General features: G+C 41.2%; 1 protein-coding gene across 2 annotated transcripts in view; it reads right to left on the reverse strand.

The window, feature by feature from the left end:
* Mon2 (MON2 regulator of endosome-to-Golgi trafficking) overlaps positions 1–18,600 on the reverse strand; it is a 75,692-nt gene extending 57,092 nt beyond the window's left edge. For both annotated transcript variants that reach the window (XM_075954932.1, XM_075954931.1), the window contains exons 1-4: positions 18,351–18,600; positions 10,199–10,262; positions 3,748–3,875; positions 3,204–3,335 (exon numbers count right to left, since the gene is read on the reverse strand). In XM_075954932.1, the coding sequence (XP_075811047.1) occupies positions 3,204–3,335; positions 3,748–3,875; positions 10,199–10,262; positions 18,351–18,461 (435 nt within the window). In that variant the 5' untranslated portion in view covers positions 18,462–18,600. The remainder of the gene's footprint in view (positions 1–3,203; positions 3,336–3,747; positions 3,876–10,198; positions 10,263–18,350) is intronic.
* Positions 18,601–22,610: the final 4,010 nt, after the last annotated feature.

Below are 22,610 nucleotides of genomic sequence, written 5' to 3' on the forward strand. Positions count from 1 at the left end.
CATTATCACTCTATATTTCAACTTTAAAGTACATAATGTTGCTACCTACACAGAAGCGTTTAGTTGATCAATTTTGTAGTATATCTTTGTACTTGAATTTTGGTAGCAAATATTTCATTTCCAATAAGGTAGCATACTATCCTATACTTAAGTGTGTGTGTGTGTGTGTGTGTGTGTGTGTGTGTGTGCGCATGCACATGCATGTATCTGGGTTCAGGTGCATGCAGTGTGTATGACTGTGTGAAAGCCAGTACCATGTATCTTGTTTTTGAGATGGGTTTCTCATTGGAACTTGCCTACTAGTCTAGACTGGCTTACCAATGATCCTCGGTGTGCTGACTGGTGTTTTTAAACTGAACACAAGCTAGAGAGGGAACCTCAACTGAGGAATTGCCTCCATCGTACTGGCCAGTAGGCGTGACTGTGAGGTACTTTCTTGACTAATGGTTTATGTGTACCAGCACACTGTGGATTGTCGCATAAAAAAGCACTTGGGAGGCAGAGGCAGGCGGATCTCTGTGAGTTCGAGACCAGCCTGGTCTACAAGAGCTAGTTCCAGGACAGGCTCCAAAACCACAGAGAAACCCTGTCTCGAAAAACCAAAAAAAAAAAAAAAAGAAAGAAAGCTGAGCAAGGCGTAGCAGGGAGCAAGCCAGTAAACAACATTCCTCCCTGATCTGCTCCATTCCTGCCTTAAGCTTCCTTTGATAATGGACTATAACCTGTCAGCTGAAATAAACCTGTTCCTCCCCAAGCTGCTTTTGGTCATGGTGTTTATCATAGCAAAAGAAACCTAATGAGGACACCAAGAGATCCTGCTGTGAGTTTCCACACTGACTCCTGGGCCACCGCACCCAGCTTTTCACATAGGAGGGAGGGAGGGACTCAACTCAGGTCCTCATGCTCAAGAAACCAGATGGAACTGTGTACAAAAAAGCATATATAAAAATGAAAAAAAAAAGCATATTTAACAAGTGGTGCTGGCATAACTAGTTATCAACCTGTATAAGAAAAAAAATAAATCCATATCTACCACCATGCATAAAACTCAAGTCCAAATGGATCAAAGACCTCAACATAAAACCAACCACACTGAACTTCACAGAAGAGAAAGTGGAAAGTACACTTAAATGCATTGGCACAGGAGACCATATCCTAAATATAACCCCAGTAGCACAGACACTGAGAGAAACAATTAATAAATGGAACCTCCTGAAACTGAAAAGTTTCTGTAAAGCAAAGGACACAGTGAACAATACAAAACAGTAGCCTACAGAATGGGAAAAGATCTTCACCAACTCCACATCAGACAGAGGACTGATCTCCAAAATATACAAAGAACTCAAAAAATTGGTCATCAAAAGAATAAATAATCCAATAAAAAAAAATGGAGTACAGACCTAAACAGAGAACTCTCAACAGAGGAATCTTAATGGCTAAAAGACACTTAAGGAAATGTTCAACATTCTTAGCCATCAGAGAAATGCAAATCAAAACAACTCTGAGATTCCATCTTATACCTGTCAGAATGGCCAAGATCAAAAACACTGATGACAACCTATGCTGGCGAGGTTGTGGGGAAAAGGGAACACTTCTGCATTGCTGGTGGGAATGCAAGCTGGTATAACCTCTTTGGATGTCAGTGGGGCAATTTCTCTGAAAATTAGAAAACAACCTTCCTCAAGACCCAATAATATCACTTTTAGGTATATATCCAAAGGATGCTCAATCATGCCACAAGGACATGTGCTCAACTATGTTCATAGCAGCATTGTTTGTCATAGCCAGAATCTGGAAATAACCTAAATGCCCCTTAACTGAAGAATGGATAAGGAAAATGTGGTACATCTACATGGTGGAGTACTATACAGCAGAAAAAAATGACATCTTGAAATTTGCAAATGGATGGATCTAGAAAACATGATATTAACAGAGGTAACCCAAATCCAGATATACAAATATCATATGTACTCACTCATAAGTGGCTTTGAGACATAAAGCAAAGAAAACCAGCCTATAATTCATAATCCCAGAGAACCTAGACAACAATGAGGACCTTAAGAGAGATGTACATGAATCTAATGTACATGGAAAGTAGAAAAAGACAAGATCTCCTGAGTAAATTGGGAGCATGGGGACAATGGGAGAGGGTTGAAGGGGAAGGGAGAAGGGAGGGGAGCAGAGAAAAATGTAGAGCTCAATAAAATCAGTAATAAAAAAAAGACACACAAAAAAAGTAAATATAAAAAGTCTACTTAGCAGACAGGAGCCTAGAAGAACAAAATAGTTGCAGTTAGGTGTATCTTCAATATGCTCTAAGAACACCAAGTTAATATGTAGAAGAGATGAACATACAAATCAACTTGAGATCTTATACATGAGACTGCATACTTTTCCTATAAACTATCCATCTTTAAAAGCACAAAAATTATGATGAAACTACTGGAAACCCAAAACAAAGTTGGGCGTAGTGGCACATGCCTGGAATCCCAGCACTGGGGAGGCAGAGGCAGGCAGAGCTCCATGAGTTTGAGGCCAGTCTGATCTATATAGCAAGTTCCAGGTCAACCAAAACAATATAGTAAGACTTTGTTTCAAAAAACAAACAAGTGCAAAATGCTCCTCTGAGAATAAAGCATCAGCTGACAACTGTACTTTTGTTGCTTTCTGTTCAACAGAAATATTTCATGATTTAAGAACTTTAAGAGCTGACTATATAATAGAATTATTAATATTCCAAAGAGGGTGGGACAAGTGAAGAAATAAAATCCAGCTATGAAAGTTCACCCAGTTTAAATGTTCAAAGAAGTTTTTGGCCACTTAAAGAGAAAAGTTTGAACTGTTGATTTACATAATGCATACATGCAAATTAGCTTCAACACAGGAGGATCGAGAAGCAATTACAGAGAAATACTCAAGCCAACAGGACTCAAGGCACTTTCCTTCCCCTTACTTCCTTCTCCACCTGCTCTACATTTTCTACTCTTCTTCCACCCACTACTCATAACTAAGGAGTGGCAACCTAACCTGACGTCCTCTAATGTGGAGGCACAAAGAGCTACGAACGCCCAGTGTTGGTCATCACAGTAACTGCACAGAAGTTAGTTGGTCTTTGTCCCAAAGAACTAGGCTTTTCTCTTTTAATCAGCTTATTCAAACACTACCTCAAAGCATTACAAATACCAATTAAGTATGTTTCTTACCTTGGATAGTGCCTCATCATGAACTACTGTGTTGGTCGTCAGGAGAACAAGAACTGTCTGAAGCAGCTTCAGCTCTTCAAGGCTATTTTCCATCAGCTGCCAAAGCATGTTAATTATGTTTCCAGCAGCAGTCTGCGAATCAGAAGACGGAGCACAGAATCAACTCAGATCTGAGAGATGATGGAGAATATATTCATAGAAATATCATTCTTACTTTCCATCGTCAAATTAGATACAAACAAAATACTTACATTTATGAGCAATATATTATCAATTCAGACAATCTACATTTTAAAATATGAATTATATTAAATAACTATTCTATGACACTGAAAATTGGCTTGATGCTAACATCAGCACCTGTACCACAGAAATATGCCTTCTTAGATGACAAGTAACTCAATGAAATCTATTTAATCTTGAATGCTAACTTTATTTTTACATTACTTTGCTTTCACAACCCTGCTTCCCAGTAAACAGCAGATGTGCTTCACTCTTCCCCATGCAAGCTACTGATACGGTTCGGGTAAAATCTTCATCCTACCTCAGACACCACCTCATGTGACATGAGTCTCTGGATGGCGGCCAGACACAGCTGAGTGATCTTTGGCTCCTTGGTCCCACACCCCATTAGGAAAGGCTGCACGACTTCAGAGCTGTTCTCTTTCAATGCTTTATTCAGAAAACATGTAAGGTAAATTACTGGATCCACTGATAATTAGGAATATTTGTCTTCATATTTACAACCTACTCCGATTGTTTTGATGTAAATTAAACATCCAAATAGAAACAAGTGGTAAGAATTCAAGAACTCCAGAGAGTAAAATCTTCTCACTCACACGCTTCCCAGACTTTCGCTACCGGGGAATTTGGGGGCCTTCCCCATCTGCTATGTACTCTTTGAGGACATGGATCCTCACAAATTCAGAAATTATCATTTCTTCATGTTGTACAGATAGAGCAGAAAGAATTATTAAAATGATATGCACACCAAGTCCTTACAGTTTTTGGCACTCTAGATTATTTGTATATGCTGTAAATGTTTGTAGCTCTAATTTCTTCAAGAAATAAACACATTTTTAAATAACAGCATTATTATTCTTATTATGGAAAGAGCATTTTAAATTAATTACTTGAATACAAAAACTTTTATTCCAAATCTTAATTTAACTTCTACCAACTCTAGAAGTTTTAAAGTAGCAACAAAAATGCAGCTTAGAATTTATACAACTGAATTCAATTAAGCAATTACATTTATAACATGAAATTAAAAGCTTGCTTAAAGGCAAAAAGAGAAAACAAGTTTGTCACATTCAGAGAAATTAAATGGCATGGAATTCTGAGTAAAGAGAATGGTAAGCTTAGGAGTCTGGCAGCTGTCTTCAAGAAACTAAAGTTCACCAACTAACTAACCACGTGTATATCTAAGTCAGAAGTGTTTTCTCAAGAAAACTTGGGAAAAGGTCATTCATAATCACTATTGAAAATAGAAAAACCACCCCAGCTTTTGTTTTTTTCTTGTGGTGTTTGTGGTACTCTATATGAATTCCCTCGTATGGAGCAGACCTCAAAATCAAAGAGTCGGATTTCACCCTTAACAGTTGAACCCTATTACACAATTAGCACAGCCTGCCTGGAAGACTGGCATTGCAGACGGTAGGAGTCTCAGCTAGGAGGAGACCACTGGTGACTTTTCTTCCCCAGAAGCCTATACAGCACCTTCCAGCACAATGGTAGCTAGCCAGAAGAGAAGCTTCATTCATACATCGCATCCGAAGTGTGTGTGTTTCCACCATCAGGTCCTATCAACTAGCTCCTCGGCCACCAAAAGCAGTGGCAAGAGCCAGTATTGTTTTGGGTGCCCCTGGGGACTCCCTGACAAACAACTCATAAGGAGGATTCTCACACCTGGCACTGGGGTTTTTGTTTAATAACCCTGTGCTTTTAGAAGCCAACATTACCTAGACATTCAAGATTATCTCCCTTCTAACTCTCTCATGATATTTTTTAATTGCCTTATACACAGTAAGTTTCCACATGGGTTCATGCATCCTTAGTTCTGGTCAACCCTGATCTCTTTCCTCCCCCGTGTCCTATTCCTGCTTGCAGCCCATTCTTCAAATTCTTCACTGCCATCTATGTTCCGCTGTCCTCCCTCCCTAACCTCTACCCACACGGACCCTTTCTAGTGTCCTTACACGAGCAATTCTCAACCTTTCACAGGAGTTGCCTAAACCCACCAGAAAACAGATATTTACATTACAATTCCTAATAGTAGAAAAATTACAGTTACGACGTAGCAATAAAATAGTTTTATGGTTGGGGGTTACAACATGAGAACTGTATTAAAGGGTCGCAGCGTTAGGAAGGTGAGAACCACTGCCTTATAGAGACACCTCAGGTTAAACACACAAATCTAAAGACTTGAAGCTAGGATCCATGAGAGATAGAACAAGTGGCATTGTCTTTCTAAACCTAGGTTACTTCTTGCAGTACAATTTTTTCTAGTTTTTATCCATTTACCAGCAAATTTTGGTTAGTTTTTAATTCCTGTTTAACTTAGTATTTTTGACACTTACCCATTATATAACAGTATTTTTATAATATGTATGTATCCTACCAAATGAATTTTAGTTTGATATTCTTTCACTTTAAGTCTTTGAGAATTTCATACACAGAGAAACCCTGTATCAAAAAACCAAAACCAACCAACCAAACACAAATCTACCACACTAGAGGCAATTTTAAGAGACCCACTTACATTACATGATACAACTTGACACCTACATTAAGGGAAGACTTAGTATTCCCAGGCAATGTGTTAAATAATAACAGTCTAAGAAAGAACCAGGTGTTGGCTTTACTTTTAGAAAGTACATCATCTGAGAAGGGAAAGTTTCTGGCAAAGAAAACATTTGGAGGAGTCAATGGATGAATGATACCAGTAAGCAGAGACTACAGGTGAGGTTCAAAAGCCATCTTTCCTTTCCCTGTGACTCTTCTACACTTGCTTCCATCAAGACTATGCTCCCCTCCCCTTCAGCCCTCTCCCATGGTCCCCATGCTCCCAATTTACTCAGGAGAGCTTGTCTTTTTCTACTTCCCATGTAGATTAGATCCATGTTCCCATCTTAAAGGTTGTTCCAATTAACCAAATCTGCTAAGGAACAGTTTCCCATGGTTGAGAACAATGAGGCTGTTGCAAGAAGCACGGATAAGCATGAATGGATTGCTATCTCTGAGGTATCTGCAGAGAGAGCTGCCTGAGAGGTGAAACAGGAGGAGCTGGTCCTAAGCTGAGGAAGAAGGGACTTCACAGGGTCCCTTCTGGCTATCCAAGATCACCTGCTTTCCCAATTTGCTCATCCTCCAACAAAGCTCAGTGCATGCTGTCATTTCTTAGATTTTTTTTTGAGACAGAATTTCTCTATAGCTCTAGTCTATAGCTATTCCACAAGTATAGGCTGATGAGATAGCCAACAGTTAAGACTCTAGTTCAGTTCCCCACATGATGGCTCACAGGTGCCTGTAACTCCAGTTCCAGGGGATCCAATGCCCACTTCTGGTCTTCCTGGGCATCAGGTATACACATGGCACATAGACATACATGCAGGTAAGACATTCATACACATAAAATAAGAAATAAAAACCTTTTAAGATATCACAAATACATATATTGATAAAACTATACTAAAAACAAACAGGTAAATTACTTTCTATGTCAGAAAAAAATTCTGAAGTGTATTTACTCATTGCTACTTAGAGACTGGTTCTTAAGGCTATGTAGACAGGAAAAGATAAGGAAATACTATGCGAACAGAACATGAATCACAGATAATGATGATGTTTCTCCATGTACACTGACAGCAGTTGAAAGCAGCCACGATAGATATGGCCATTAGGGTTTGGGTTAAGAGTTAAATATATAACTTTTAAAGATATTAACACTTCTTAGATATTCCTGCTAAAAATACACACTAAAAACAGACTATATAATTTTTAGGTTACACATGCCTTCTCGATTTCTAGTAGCTTGTAATCTACAATAATAAATAACTTGTATCATACAGCAGTCAGGTGTAAGATTAAGGCATTTGGCTTCATAACTGAAGAGCCTTGTGATCTCGCGTTCCCAGCTCTGAGGAGGAGGAGAGAGAGATCTACGGATCTGAGCGGTGCTGACATAGAGATCTACGGATCTGAGCGGTGCTGACATAGAGACCTACGGATCTGAGCGGTGCTGACGTTACCTGGCAGAGCATTTCCACTCAAGACAGCAGTGAAAACAAAGACAAGTAAACGTTAAAGAGGATGTTAAGAAATGAGCGGGGAGGTGGGGCCAAGACTGACCCTGAAAGGTCAGTTGTCTTCCCCTGGAGCTAAGGAAGGACACTGACTACAAACGGTGCTGAGCATCCTTAAGTGTGGGCTTGGTGATCCAAATTCTAGCTGCACCACACTCTTCATGGTCTCTAACGTAAAGAGACAGACAACAAGTCAGCATCCTGGCTCACTGACATGTCCTCAGTCATTTGGGATCTCTGGCATTTGTTGCAGGGCAAAATTAGTATCCCATAATCTCAAGGTTTATAAAGAAATAAAAACTTCCCATGGAAATAAAATAAAAAATTTCTCAATATTGGCTGTATTCTGAACTAGATAACTTAGAAACTATATACTGACCAATATAAGAGCCTTTGATTTCAAAATAACAAGATAGCTGTCTATATATATATATATATATATATATATATGTATGTATGTATGTATCAACTGCTACAATAAATAATATATGGTTTAAAAATGCTAAGGTGAAGTTTAAATGCCAATATATCTCCTTAAATAGACGGCCCTAGAGAACATGGAGATTAAAGTATAAAGATTTGTGACATGAAATATGGCTACATGTGTTACAATGAAATCAATAATCCAACTACATATTAAAATTTATTCTTTAAAAATTGTATTGCATTTATTTATTTATAATTGTGTGTGTGTGTACCCATGTCATAGCACACATATAGAAGTAAAAATATAACTTGCAATAATTGGTTTTCCTTTCACCATGTGGGTCCCATGAATTGAACCAAATTCCTCAGGTGTGGAGAAACAACCTTAACCCACGTAGCTATCTCAATGACTCTAAAATTTCTTATTCCTCCTTAAGCTTAACTAATTAGATATTTCGCTCTGTATAGAACACCTGAGTACATAGTGATTCTCTGAAGTTCTTTTATCAGCTATAAGACCAATGAAAACTATTGTTGGAGGCTAACCAGGGATTTGTTACTGTAACATAAGCAATGATATTAGCAAAGGTAAATATTTCACAGTGATACTCTGGTTCCACTGGAGGAAGTCTCCAGGTCATGCACTTTAAGCATGCACTTCCTCAGCCCACCCAACATGCACCCCTCAAAACCTGCTTGCCTATTCTTCTAGCCCCAAACACACACATTTGCATTTACCTTCCACATTTCTAGCCCCTCTACACACACACACACACACACACACACACACTACTGTGAGTGTCATAAAACTATTTGGTGCTCTAGACAAACTATTAAATAACAAGGGAGAAACTATGGGAGAAAGATACAACTTAGGAAAACTAACAGTAATGACAAGTCAAGCTGAGAAGTCTAAAGGAGATCTACTCTTGCCCAAGGTCTTTATTTTTTTGTAATGGGCTGACATCTCCAAATTAGGAATTCTTAATGTTTTAAATTCAAGTTTATGTTACAGAGTATAATATTTAAACTGTGTAGCCAAGACTGTCTTCTCATGTGCTTGCTGAGAGGAAAGGCACCGAGAGACTGAAAGGCAGTAGGCCTCAGGAAGTAAGCAGTGGTGGGATAGGAAGCACTGGAGGGGTGGGGAGCCAGCGTGGAAACCCTGCAAACACCCCGGATTCAGCAGGCACCTTAACCTCTGAATCCTACTCTGTGGAGACACCAGGTTAGACAATGACACTGTCCGATGAGACACTCAGTCCCCACCTCATCCATGCGCATGACTGTGGCAAAGACAGAAGGGACTAGAGAGGAGGAAAGAGCAGATGGGAGAAGGGAGGCCATGTCACAGAGAAGCTCGAAATCCCTCCTGAAACACAAGTCCAATAAAGAACAGGCCAACCCTTGTGCTCTTCTTCTTCTGCCTCATGATGATGGCCTTGGTCCCAGGACTCAGAATGATGTCACCACTTATGTACACACCATTACTTCATAAACTGCCTCAAACACACCATAAAACATTCTGAAAAAGTGTTAAGAACCAACTTGTCAATCAATACAGTGCAAAAACAGTAAGTGAACGCTTGATATAGGGTAAAGTGTATCAGCTGAGTAGTAAAGGTGGGGAGAAAGCAAAGAGGAGGAAGAAAATTTGTCACAGGGCCTGGAGAGAGGGCTCAGCAGTTAAGAGCAGTGGCTGCTCTTCCAGAGGTCCTGAGTTCAATTCCCAGCAACCACATGGGTAGCTCACAACCACTTGTAATGAGCTGTTCTGGCCTGCAAGAATACAGGCAGTCAGAACACTGTATACATAATAATTCAATAAATCTTTAAAATAAAAAAACGAAAAAGGAAAAAAAGAAAATTCTTCACTCTACAGAACTGGTAGCTTTTAGGCCTTCATTGTGAGGAATTTTTATTTATTTAAATTTTTATTTATTTATTTTTTAGGCTTTTTAAACAGGGTTTCTCTGTGCAGTCATGGCTGTCCTGGAACTCACTCTGTAGACCAGGTTGGTCTTGAACTCACACTGGCCTGCTTCTGCCTCCCAGTGTTGGATTAAAGGTATGTGCCATAGTGTTCACCTCTGGGAAATATAACCAGTTCACAATTTAGGGACAGTCACATGTCCTGTATCATCAAGAACATATTAGGGCACAGGAAGATGATATTACAAAACCCCGACAGCTTTCTTTTAAGGATCTACTTTAACTATTAGTAAACTTTACACTAATTATTGAATTTATATGCAAAAAAATTACCTGCCAAAATTTCGGTGTTTCTTGCAGCTATTGTTTTTACTTTTATTATTCCAGATTCAGCAGCCTGTAGGAACAAAAATAGTTAGAAAATAAAACTTACTATAAACATAAATTATGGTGGGAAAATAAACACAAAATTAAAAGCATGAATAGTCACTGTCATCTTTATTCTTAAAACACTAGAAGTCTAGTACTGGGACATGCATAAAACCTAACAAAATTCGATCACCTGGATTACTGACATGCAAACGGCACTTCACCTGATGCCCCTCTTCCTTAGGCAAACCTGGAACACCTGAGCACTGACTTCTACATTCAGACAATAAAACAAACAAAAACCAATGAGAAGAACAAGATTCTTCTTCCCCTCTTTGCACAAACCTCCCCTCTCTCTACCTCAAACTGCAAAGCCCCCAAATCAAGTACTGTCTTGAATAGGGGTCAATCCTCTTTTTTTCCCCTCCTATATTTTAAAGATTTATTTTATTTATATGTGTGTGTTTCTGGGAAACCATAGAGGCCAAAGGAAATAACTCGGAGCTGGAGTTACAAGTGCTTGTGAGACACCCAATGGGGTGCTATAATCAAAATTCAGATCATGAGCATACGTGAACATCACACACACACACACACACACACACACACACACACACACGAAAAGGGAAAAGGAAAAAAAGTCATCCCTAAATTCAAGAAATCATCAAAAAAAACCCTATTTGTTGTTTTAGATATTAATATTAGACTTACTTCATCATTCCCCATTTTTTACAACTAAATTATTACCTGACAAAGCACTTGGAATTATTATCCTCATTGACAACATGTGTTGCTAAAAATTTTTACTAAAAATGTTGATTGCAAAACACATATAACAAGGTGCCCTGACCCCAACTATGGTAGTCTTACTTCATGCCACACTAACCCTAGCATAGGCTTCCTAATCTAGAGATTCTTGTAAAAAATGAGGTTCCAGAGACAGGTCTCCATCTCCTCACACAGGCCTAGAGGTGTGACAGAGGATCTCTAGCTGGGGGTGGTGGCTAATCCTACACGAAACTGGAAAACTGAGGGAGAATGAATGCCTGTTCTGAACCAGGTTAGGCTGTAAGTGAGACACTAGCTCAAAATAAAACAAAACAGCAAAATAGTACTGGAGAGATGAGAGCAATGCTATTCTTGCAAAGGACCTGGGTTCAACAAAATCATATGTAACTCCAGTTCCAGGGGCTACAACTGGGAATGCCTTACCCATTCATGTTACTCTATCTGTTGCTTTGGTCTAGTATAAGCCCTTATATTAGTAACGCTTACCACACCCCCTTTTAAATACGTAGCTACATAATAAAGGTTTCTAAATGAAAAGCTAACATAGTGTAAAAATTCAAATTCAAACTGTATCTGTTGCTTTGGTCTAGTATATTAGTAATGCTTACCACACCCCCTTTTAAATACGTAGCTACATAATAAGGGTTCTTAAATGAAAAGCTAACATAGTGTAAAAATTCAAAATCACTTACAAGGTGGGAAAGAGGAAAGAATTTACTGCCTCACTACAAGAAGAATCCTAAGAACTATGACCCACAGATTCACGAGGCTACTAGATCTAGTTCATTTCTCTGTCATTCTCATCTTGGGTCTGGTCTGATATATGACAGGCTCATCCTCAAGCTGTCTCCAACTTAGCAATAAAAATAACTGCAGCTATTTAATACCTCAGACTTCCTATGACACTATCTGGAAAGAAGAGAGTCTCTTTCAACAGATTTTGATGAAGAAGCCCCCCCCCCTTTAACTAGGAGGATGCATTAGCACTGTGTGAGTTGAGAAGCCCCCCACCTTTAACCAGAAGGATGCATTAGCATTGTGTGAGTTGAGAAGCAGAGAGAGGGATGGAATTTCCCTTTAAGTGTGTGTGAGCGCTTTGCTGCATCTATCTATGTGCACCATGTGAAGGCTTAATACCTACAGTAGTCAGAAGAGGGTGCTGGAAACCCTGGGACTGGAATTACAGTTGGTAGTGAACTACCATGTGGGTGCTGGGAACCAAACCTGAGTTCTCTGCAAGACCAACAAGTGCTCTTAACCACGGAGCCATTTCTCCAGCCCCAAAGTGGAGATTATTCAAACCAGATTAAGCAAACCAAAGCACTCAGTAGCTAGGAATTAATTAGTTCATCTAAATCTGGAAGGTACTGTGTGAAGATTGTAGACTACCAATGAAGGAAGGACAACAATGTCCATTACGGAAGGATGAACATGCCAATCACTACAACTACAAAAGATTAATTTCTTTAAGGTTTGTAAGTCAGGCATGATGGCACAAGTCTATAATCCCATCAGAGGGGGATAGAAAAAAGAGGGTCAGGAATTCAAGAGCAGCTTGGCCTACACAGTAAGCTCAAGGCCAGTCTGGGATACATGAGTCTGTTTAAAACACCAAAAGTAAGCAAGTGGCTTTAAATGTTGCTTCCTATCATGAAAATTCAAAAACTCATGCCTCTGCTTTTAACAAATGTATCTTTTGCAACTCATGAGAAAAATAATCTAAAATTAGAACAAAAATTTCAAAATTCCAAATTAATCATTCATAGACCACAACACTGAAATGAAAGCTAAGAAAAAAAGGTAAGGTTTAACATCTGTCAACTTAGATACTACAGTGTATTTATGAGACACAGAGAAAGGATGGGGATGCCCTGAGCACTTTCATGTCAGGTAAATGACCCAAAGTCAAATATACACTTGGGAGTGCTCAAAAGATATAGAATATCTCCCAACTGGCAATGTGCTTATAAAAGAATTACCACACCGAAACCAAAAAAATACTCTTTCATAACATTCAACTCTTCTACAACTGTGGCTTCAAAAACCACTTATGACAGTTATTCCAAGTCCAGTTTTTAAGAAATAAGCCTCCTTTAACATGTAAAATACAAGACTGGAATGCAGCGTGCATGTAGACGCTAAAAATATCTTTTCTCTTTCCCAATCTTTTCCTAAAAATTTAAACTTCAATAAAGGATCTAGTTAGCACATCCTCAGTCTACAGTTTTATGCTACACTGGCTATAAAGAAAGATAAGATGAAATGGAAATCCTTTACGATTTATTTATAAAAGAGGGGAAAAACTAAAACTATAACAGAAGATAACATTTAAGAGTTATAGGAAATAACTTATGCCGTAAGCTTAAGTTAAAAACAAAGGGAGGGGAAGCAAAGGAAAGCACACTAGACGAATAAGCCCGCGAGCCTGGGCAGGAGCTTTCACCTAACAGCCAGCTCCCATTCGACACACAGTTACGTGCTTAAAAATTATTTCATCAATGAATGAGTAAACAAGGAATAAAATCAGAAAATTACCTGTGAATTTAGTTCACTTACATGGTAAATGAGTTAGGAAGTGTTTGGATGGACCCTCCATTCAAGTCCCCTCCTCTGGGAGTTGCCCCAGTCCAGACTCCACCCCTGAGAAAGCCCGCCAACCGATGACCCCTCCCCACAGGTGCTCATGACCACTCCCACAGAGTATTTAAACTGCCCCACAGAAAAACAAGTGCATGGTTTTCCAGTCTTCCTTCCTGTCTTCTCTCTGGAGGACTGGAAAGCCATCCAGGAGCACTTGAATCCATTAAACCTGGGATTTTTCTAATTCAGTTTGATTTGCTCTGATTTAGATTATTGGCTTATTGGGGTGCAGAAACTTTTCAGGAAGTATCTGGAGTGGGATTAACTCAAGACAGAATTCTAATGGGGTGGGGGGAGCCAATTCCACAATAGTAACAGTGACCTCAGAAACGTCAGCATGAAAGGTGGAAGCAAGGGCAGCTCTGAGGAGTAACACATGATCACTGACGGCCTAATAAAGTGGGTAAGGATGAGGAAGCCAGAGAGGAAAGTTAGGAAGGCTAAGCGGGTATGAAATGTTAATATTCACATGGTAGCTAACAAGAGTTTCTGAGTGCTACGTGTGCTGATTTAACTTACTTATGTCAATGATATACATCAAAAGTCAGACATAATGTTAAAACCTGGTGTAGGATAGTACATAAGAAGAGAAGGGGGAAAAAGCCAGAAACTACAGAAAGCAGCAAGTGGGAAAAGACAGCCAGACAGGAGTAGGAGGAGCAACAGTGATACACTACCAAGAAAGAGGCAAAGGAACAGGGAGCGGGGCTGTTTTTAGTGGAGCATAGTTCAATGACAACTTCTAGCTGCACCATGTGGAAGATACAAGGCATTACACAGGCTGATGGAAATACAGAGTGCATGAGACAGTTAAAGCCAAAAGCAAGGGGAGGAAGCAGTATACAGGAAGAGTATGAAGAAAGGTTGGAAGATGAACCAGGACACACTCCCACCTAAACAGGACTCCTGAGAGAGGAGATGCACAAACAGTGGACTACAAAAATCTAAACGAGACAGTCTCTAGGGGAAAGAACAGTCAGCAGCAGTAACGACATGGACAGGTGAGCACCTCTGAACCTCCTCACGTATAAAATGAAGTATTGACTGATTTTATTCTGTTTTTTTCTTTGAGAGAGTATCTTGATGTATGGCCCAGGCCAGCCTGTAACTAGGTACATCAGGCTGGCCTCAAACTCAGCCCTGCCTGCCTCTGCCTCCCAAGTGCTGTGCTCACACTCCACCTGACTCCTTTTTCTTCTGAGACAGAATCTTGTTATGTAGCTCAGGCTGGTGTGGAACTTGAGATCCTCCTGCCTCAGCCTTTCAAAGGCTAGAATCTAGGTGTGCTGAGCTATAAAATATTTGAAGTGGTATGTTAAAAGATGCAAAGGTTCCTACACTGTTGTAAAGGTTATATTTTATTTAATGGAGTTACCTTCATGAAAACAAAGGTAGTTTCTATTTTTGTTTGGTATTTTTTTGCCATGTTCTGCACTTAAGAGACTAATAAATTGCTATTAGCACAATCTACTTTGTACTTACTTAAAAATAAGCTATCTCACAGGAGAGCGAGAAAAAGAACTCAAGGTGATTTTAAGTCACAGACGATGTCTTTTATTTCTATGTCATCAAAGAACAGTGCCACAGAGTAATCAATGCAATGCAATACTTTATTTGTCTCTACTCTTATGTATTTCAATATATAAAACATATATTATACTTATGAGAGAAAGCACACCCGCTGCCAAGGGGAAATAACAATGCACTAAAAATACTAAAACCAGAAGAATTCACAAGTAAGCATGGCTACATTATCCAGCCTCCATTCTCCACTGTGAGATGGTGAAAATGAAGTCTAAATTCACCCAGAGAGCCAAGAACCTTAGCCTCAGATCCCACAGAAAAGAACAAACAGAAACCCCTCCTGTGGCAATAAAGGCAGCCTGTCCCAACCAGGTCTTTAGCAGCCACCTACTGACACAAAACAAAAACTGCGCTGGGAAACTGTGCCACAGGGAACCTCTGATTTAGACAAAAACCTTCGCCAAGGTGCCAGTGAATAACAGAGAGCGTGGAAGCACACAGCCCGGAAAGACGACTTGTAATTATGCTTTATCAGTTCGGCGCCATTAAAAAGACAGAAGAAGTCTGAAAGGTGGATCCGAAGTAAAGGTGTTTATCCCCAGACCTGACCACTGAGTCTGCCTTTAGGTGCACCTTGTGTGTCTGGTGCCAGTGAAGGCCAAAAGAAGGCATCTGATCCCCTTGAATTGGAGTTACAGGGAGTTTGGAGTCAACGCAGGGTGCTGGGAATCAAACGGGGTCCTCTGGGAGGGGCAGCAGTGCTCTTAAACACTGAGCCATCTGTCCAGACCCAAATAAGAATCTTTGTTTCAGCAAATCTTTATGGAACATGAACCATACACAAGATCATCTATTAGAGATAGAATGACAAGAATGATTTTTGACATTGCTGCAACGGCTAGGAGCAATTACTAAGGAGCTATCTGGCCAGTGATTAAGTAAAAACTAATGCATCTCAATGAAAGCACCAGGATTAGGAATGTAGTGTGTTCTAGAACTTTCTAAGTTACCTGTTGGAACTTGGTGCTTTCCCAATAAAAATACCACAGGAGGTAGCAGTTAAATTCTCAGGTTAACTCAGGGCCTACAGCACAGAGGAGTCACAGTTCTTTTTTTGTTTTGTTTGTTGTTGTTGTTGTTTGTTTTCTTTGTTTTTTTTTTTTCCTGGAGACAGGGTTTCTCTATGTAGCTTTAGAGTCTGTCCTGGAACTTGCTCTGTAGACCAGGATGGTCTTGAATTCACAGCGATCTGCCTGCCTCCGCCTCCTGAGTGCTGGGATTAAAGGTGTGCACCATCAACATCCTGCAAGTCACGGTTCTTAATATTGCTGAAATTATAGTAGAATTTGATGTTTTTAAAACAAGAAAGTTTTTTACAATAAAAAGAACCTCTCGATTTCTCTCTCTCTCTCTCTCTCTCTCTCTCTCTCTCTCTCTCTCTCTCTCGTGTGTGTGTGTGTGTGTGTGTGTGTGTGTAGGGGATGTTGCAACAGGACCTCACTCCATAGCCCCCAGGCTGGCTTCAAACCCATGCCCATCCTCCTACCTCATCGTCCTGGGTGCTAAAATTACAGGTGAGACCCATAAAATCTGGGAAGACACCCTAATTCTTTAAAATTACTGGTTATAACTTTCAACAGACAGATGATATAGAAACAACAAAGAAGATAAATACCAAAACAAATTAGTGGTTATCTGAACTAAAACTAGTGTCTCCCTCGAAGGGATCCACCTGGTCTCTACTCTGGGTCACTAAAAGAAACTGAAATTTGTTGAAGACAGGTTCTGCGAGGCACCCACAGAAAACTTAAAGATTCCTTAGAAGGCTAAATTATAAACTTTACCAGAGTCAAGTTCTAATTATAAAACTTTTTACAATAAGGATAAATACAGTTTTAAGTGGAAAAATACAAACTCATTTGGTAATTTTTAATAGCAAACAGAATGTTACATGGCAGGGATACTAAGCAACACTCACTAGGAGTAAAAATTAAATAACTACTTTTGCAGTATCTTTGAACTACATTTCTTATTTTCAATTTTTACAAAACGTACTCATTTCTGTTTTATGTATACGAGTGATTTGCCTATATGGTGTTTGTGCATCATGTGTGTCTTCGGAGGCCAGAAGAGGGAGTTGGACCCTTGAAACTGGAATTACAGATGGTTGTGAGCCACCATGTCTGTGCTGGGAATGGACCAGTGATCTCTAGAAGAGCAACCAGTGCTCCTAACTGCTGAGCCAGCTTTCCCCCTGAACTCCATTATATCACAAATGGGGAAAGACACGGTTTTTAAAATAATTTAACACGAATGAAAACTTGAGGGAAAAAAAAAAGGTCAGGAATGACTGGATTAAATAGTGATTGAATTAAAATTCTCAATTCAGTATTTGGAATTTTTCATCAGCATAGATTAAGTTGAGCTTCTTTACTGATACTCTTCCTTTGAGGAGTTTCCATTATCATCATCATCATTACCATTTTGGTTTTCCCAGACAAGATCTCTTTACGGAGCCCTGGCTATGCTGGCGTCCTCTCTAACTCAGAGATCCACTTGCCTCTGAGCGCTGGGAATAAAAGTTTGGCCACCACACCTGGCCTTCCATAATCTTATAAAACCACATTTTATCCCCATTCTACAGCTGCAAAAACAAACAAACTCAAAGACCCATGAAGTTATATTCAGGTGCATTTGTTTTTAATCCAAGCCAAAGCTTCCCACTAAAATAGCTTTAAGATGGTTATGGGAGGCCTTGACCATTTGTGGTAAATTGGGTGCTCTGGTTTATTAAGACAATGAGACTGAGAATTAAGCCAAGAAGGAAATGTTTCCCAGGGAGTGATATACATACATTATCTACATGTGGAGTACAGATTACCGCTATAGTGGTGGAATTTACTATTTAGGAGCAATACACATGACTCAATTCACCAAATCGGTTTACTCCAGGAACTTCACACCGAAATAAACATGACAGGAGAAAGGATGGAATGGCATCTCCTTAGCACTCTCAAAGGAAACTATAAACACCATTTGTGGTACAATCACCGACTTAAACCTGCTGGAGGAATGAAAATTAGGCACTGGGCTGGGAAATCGAGAAAAGGATAGGACCGGGGAGTGCTCGCTGCGTTTGCCCCTGGCGTCGTCTGAAGCATACCTCCTTGACAGGTGGGAATTTCTTCTTGCATTCTAGTGACAAGGCCCGCAGGTCGCTCTGCATATTCTCCAGGAGCTTCTTCACAGCCTCTGGGCTGTTGGTGCCGGACATGGTCCCCCCAGGTCCTAGCCGATCGGGGAGCGATCGGCACAGCAGGCTGGCACTGTCAGCCCCTCAGCCTCCCGCAGCCCAGCCCAGGGCTCCGCGGGCGGACGCACGGCCGGGCCTGGGCTCGCCCCCGAGGCGTGCCCGAGCCCCTCCTCCGCCGCCCCGCACCGCCGACGGCTGCTCGCCGAGCGCTACCCGCAGCCGTACCGCCCCGCGAGGCTCCGCCGGCGCCGGCTCGGGAGCCCACCAGGCGGGCAGGTCCTCCCGCTGCCGCGGGGCCCGGCCACGGCGGGCGTCACCCAGCCGAAGTGGCTAGAAGCTTCAGCGATGCCTGCCCCGGGTGCCCAGACTCGCCGACGCCATTAGCCGAATCGCCCACAATTCCGAGCGCGGCCCCGACACGTCAGCCGCACTTCCGGGCTCCGGACCCCGCCCCCGCCCGGACCAATCCAGAGGAGAGCCGCTGGAGGGGCGGGGCCGAGAGCGGAGCCTGGACCAGCTCCAGCTGGGAAGCGCGGACCCCGCCCCCGGCGTCCACGCAGGTGGCCGCTCAACTGCGCAGGCGCATCCTGCTTCCTTTTCCCTGGCTTGTAACCTGGACAGAGTTAGGGATGCTGCTTGGGGTCTCTCTGTGTATGTCCGTGTTCCCTTCTCTTCTGCTATAAATATGCACTTCATTTTGAATGTATTTGCCTTGTCCCTCACTTCTGCCTCCTTGGAACTCCCCGACTTGTGATAACACAAATCAACATCTTGCTCCTACCTTTCCCTGAGGACCTAAGTGGCTATCACTCTGCGGAGTTGTATAATGCGCCTTTAGAATAGCCCCTTATTTTCCTTATCTGTTATGAGACAAGATCCACCCCCTCCCCGTGTTTTTCCTTGCCGACAGTTTCAAGTTGGACTTCCCTTTTATGTGTTTTATTTTGCTTTTTATTTTTTAATGTGTTTATTTTTGTTTTTCCCCCTAATTTCTTGGTGTGTTTCCACCGCCTAGAAGGATGCCTGATACATTATTTAGGTAACTAAGCCTCAAATAAGAAACCAATCCATTAGATCGGTGTGCTCTTTCAGAGATCCAGGTTTGACTACTTTTTTTACCCAAGGCTTTGCTCTATTGCGAAATAAGCAGGACGTGAAAAAGAATTTCGGGTTTTTGTTGTGATGAGCAAAGTCAGCTTGTGTGGATTGAAGTTAGAGGACAAGGAAGGAAGTTGTGACTGTCTCTAACACTGACGGGTTGGAACTTCTCGGTGGTGAGGAACTGGAATGTTGCCGGTCCAGAATCAAATTATCGTGGTTATCTTTTGCCCTTGTAATAGCCATTCGTTACCATCTGTGTTTGACCTAACATCCTTGTGACTATCAAGTAAAATCTTTTTTGGAATGTGTCACCACATTTATAACTTTAAACAACCCAGAGGTGACCACTGTCAGATAGTATCTGAGGTCCATACAGAAACTTCCCTGTTTTGCAGAAATCCACTCATCTGTTTGCATGAATATAGTGGTTCTCCGCTGGATCCCCACCCCGTGGTGGAAAGGGGCTGGGGGACGGGACAGGGGACGACCCTTTCTTAGGGATCACCTAAGACCATCAGAAAACACATATACTCATATTAAAACAAAATAACAGTTATGAAGTTGCAACGAAGGGAATTTTATGGACGGGGTTCACCGCAACACAAGGAACTGTGTTAAAGAGTCCCAGCATTAGGAAGGTCAAGAATCACTGCACTAATGCATTGAGGACTTTCTTTGCTTTGTTGCTATAATAACGTGGTGAAAATGCTACTCTGTTGGATCATGGTATTTGGGGCAAGCTGAATCTATGTTCCTGGGTCTTGGTCATTTGTATTTGGCTACAGAACAAACTAGGTCTTGCTCTCTTTGAAGTGAGAGCTGTGTTTTTGCATCAGCAAGAGGATAGCGTTGGCAGATGGGGAACTCCGAGGCTAGTGTTCTTCTTTTGTGTCCATTGTACAACTTGGGAGAAGCTTAGCTGCTTCACAGCGTAAGCTTTGTGTTGTGTGATTTTTACTCTTTTGGCTTTTTGGGGGGCCCACCACCCAGCTCCCAAATAATCACACATGGAGGTTTATTAGTTAGGAATGTCCAGTCTTAGCTTGGCTTGTTTCTTGCCAGCTTTTCTTAACTTAAGTTATCCCAACTACCTTTTCCCTCTGGGTTTTATCTTTCTCTATTTTGTATACCTTTCTTTACTCCTTTCTCCATGGCTTGCTGTGTAGCTGGGTGGCTGTGCCCTAATAGCCTCTTCTCCTCGTTCTCTTGCTCCCCCCTTCCTCTCTCTGCCTGCCAGCCCCGCCTATCCTTGCTCCTGCTTTGCTATTGGTCGTTCAGCTCTTTACTAGGCCAGCAGGTGTTTCAGACAGGCAAAGAATCACAGCTTCACAGAGTTAAACAAATGCCGCAGAAACAAAAGCAATATACCTTAAAAAATAATATTTCCCCAAAGCTTTGTTTGTCAAAGTCTCAGTGTCTGGAAAGAAAGAGAAACTCAGATGAAATCCATGACATATGACTCTTGAGGTGCCAGGAAGTTTTCTGAAATGATCTAGTAACTGGACTATGAATACACAAGGTTAGAGATTTTATGTTAAATATCTTTGGCACAGCTGACTGAAAAATCATCTTTCATCTTTTACATCTCTTGAGGAAATCAAGTTGCAATTTTTATTTTGTTTTTGTCTTTGAGATAGAGTCTCACTATGTACCTCTGGCTATCCCGGAACTCACTAAGTAGATGAGGGTGGCCTTGAACTCACAGATATCCACCTGCTACTTCAGTGGTGGGTGTTATTGGGTTTAAGGTGGAAACCAAGAATACCACTGCTGAAGGAAATTTCTCGGTGGGTGCTGTGGATCTCTTATTATTGTCATAGACAGGAATAATTAGAACAAATGTTTGTCTGAGAAATTATTTGGTCACGTGACAAAAGAGGGGAACTCTCCTTTTATTATTTTCATTTCAGGAGCATGCATACATAAAGACGTATGTCTTAAAGGGGAAGCTGTTTTCCAGAGTAGAGCACAATCGCTTTGTCTGTGACATGAAGGTCTGTTTCCCATTAGAGTGTATCTGTAAGAAATTTCAACGCAACACACAAAATTTCAGAAAGGAACCCCTTTCTTCCTCCAAACACTACTTAATTACAAAATCTAAAAATAGTGGCAAAAGTCAGAATTTAAGCAAGGATAAAGTCTGAGGCAATCGCTTTGCAAAGGACAGTTTCTAGAGAAGGCAAGGCTAGCTTCTTTATACCGGAGACCGGCTGATTCGCAGAAGGCAAGGCTAGCTTCTTTATACCGGAGACTGGCTGATTCGCAGAAGGCAAGCATTAAACGGAATAAGGAGGCCCAACAGGAAAGTGCTAGTATCCATAGAAGGAAGATGGGAGTATTTATTGACTTGCCTGGCAAAGAGTTGATCTTATCAATATATTGCCCTAGAGTCTGTTCACTTCAACTCAGTCTCCGGCAGTTATCTCGCAAGTAAGAGAATCACTTAGGACATGAGTTGATCAGCAAGCATGATGATGTCTTCTTAGATAAGCCATGTTTATGTAACCTGACCCAGAAACAGGGTAGGGCAATGTCCTAGTTAGGTTTCTATTGCAGCGATAAAACATGACCAAAAGTAACTTGGGGTGGAAAGGATCTATGCCAGCTTCCAGTCCTCGTCTGTTATGAAGGGAAGTCAGGGCAGCAGCTCAGGACAGGAACCTGGAGGCAGGAGCTGATGCGGAGGTCATGGAGGGGTGCTGTTTGTTGACTTGCTTGACATAGGTTGCTCAGCCTGCTTTCTTTTATGACACAAGACCATGTGCCTAGGGGTGACCCCATCCACAGTGAGTTGAGCCCTCCCACATGAAGCATTAATGAAGAAAATGTCCCACAGATTTGCCTCTAGGTAATCTGATGGAGACATGTTCCCAATTGTTGCTCCTCATCCCAGATAACTAAAACCAATGAGCACAAGATGCTTCTGCAGTGAACTCTCGTCTTCATCACTGATCCCACTGCGCATATGATCACTTGGTGGTTCTCTTGGACAGAGAACAAAGGACAAAGAATCAAACGAGAACAAAGAGGCAAAGAAGGCAGCAAGCAAGTGGAATGTTTGGAGATGAG

Source organism: Microtus pennsylvanicus, chromosome 20, assembly GCF_037038515.1.
Source record: "Microtus pennsylvanicus isolate mMicPen1 chromosome 20, mMicPen1.hap1, whole genome shotgun sequence".
Taxonomy (NCBI): Eukaryota; Metazoa; Chordata; class Mammalia; order Rodentia; family Cricetidae; genus Microtus; species Microtus pennsylvanicus.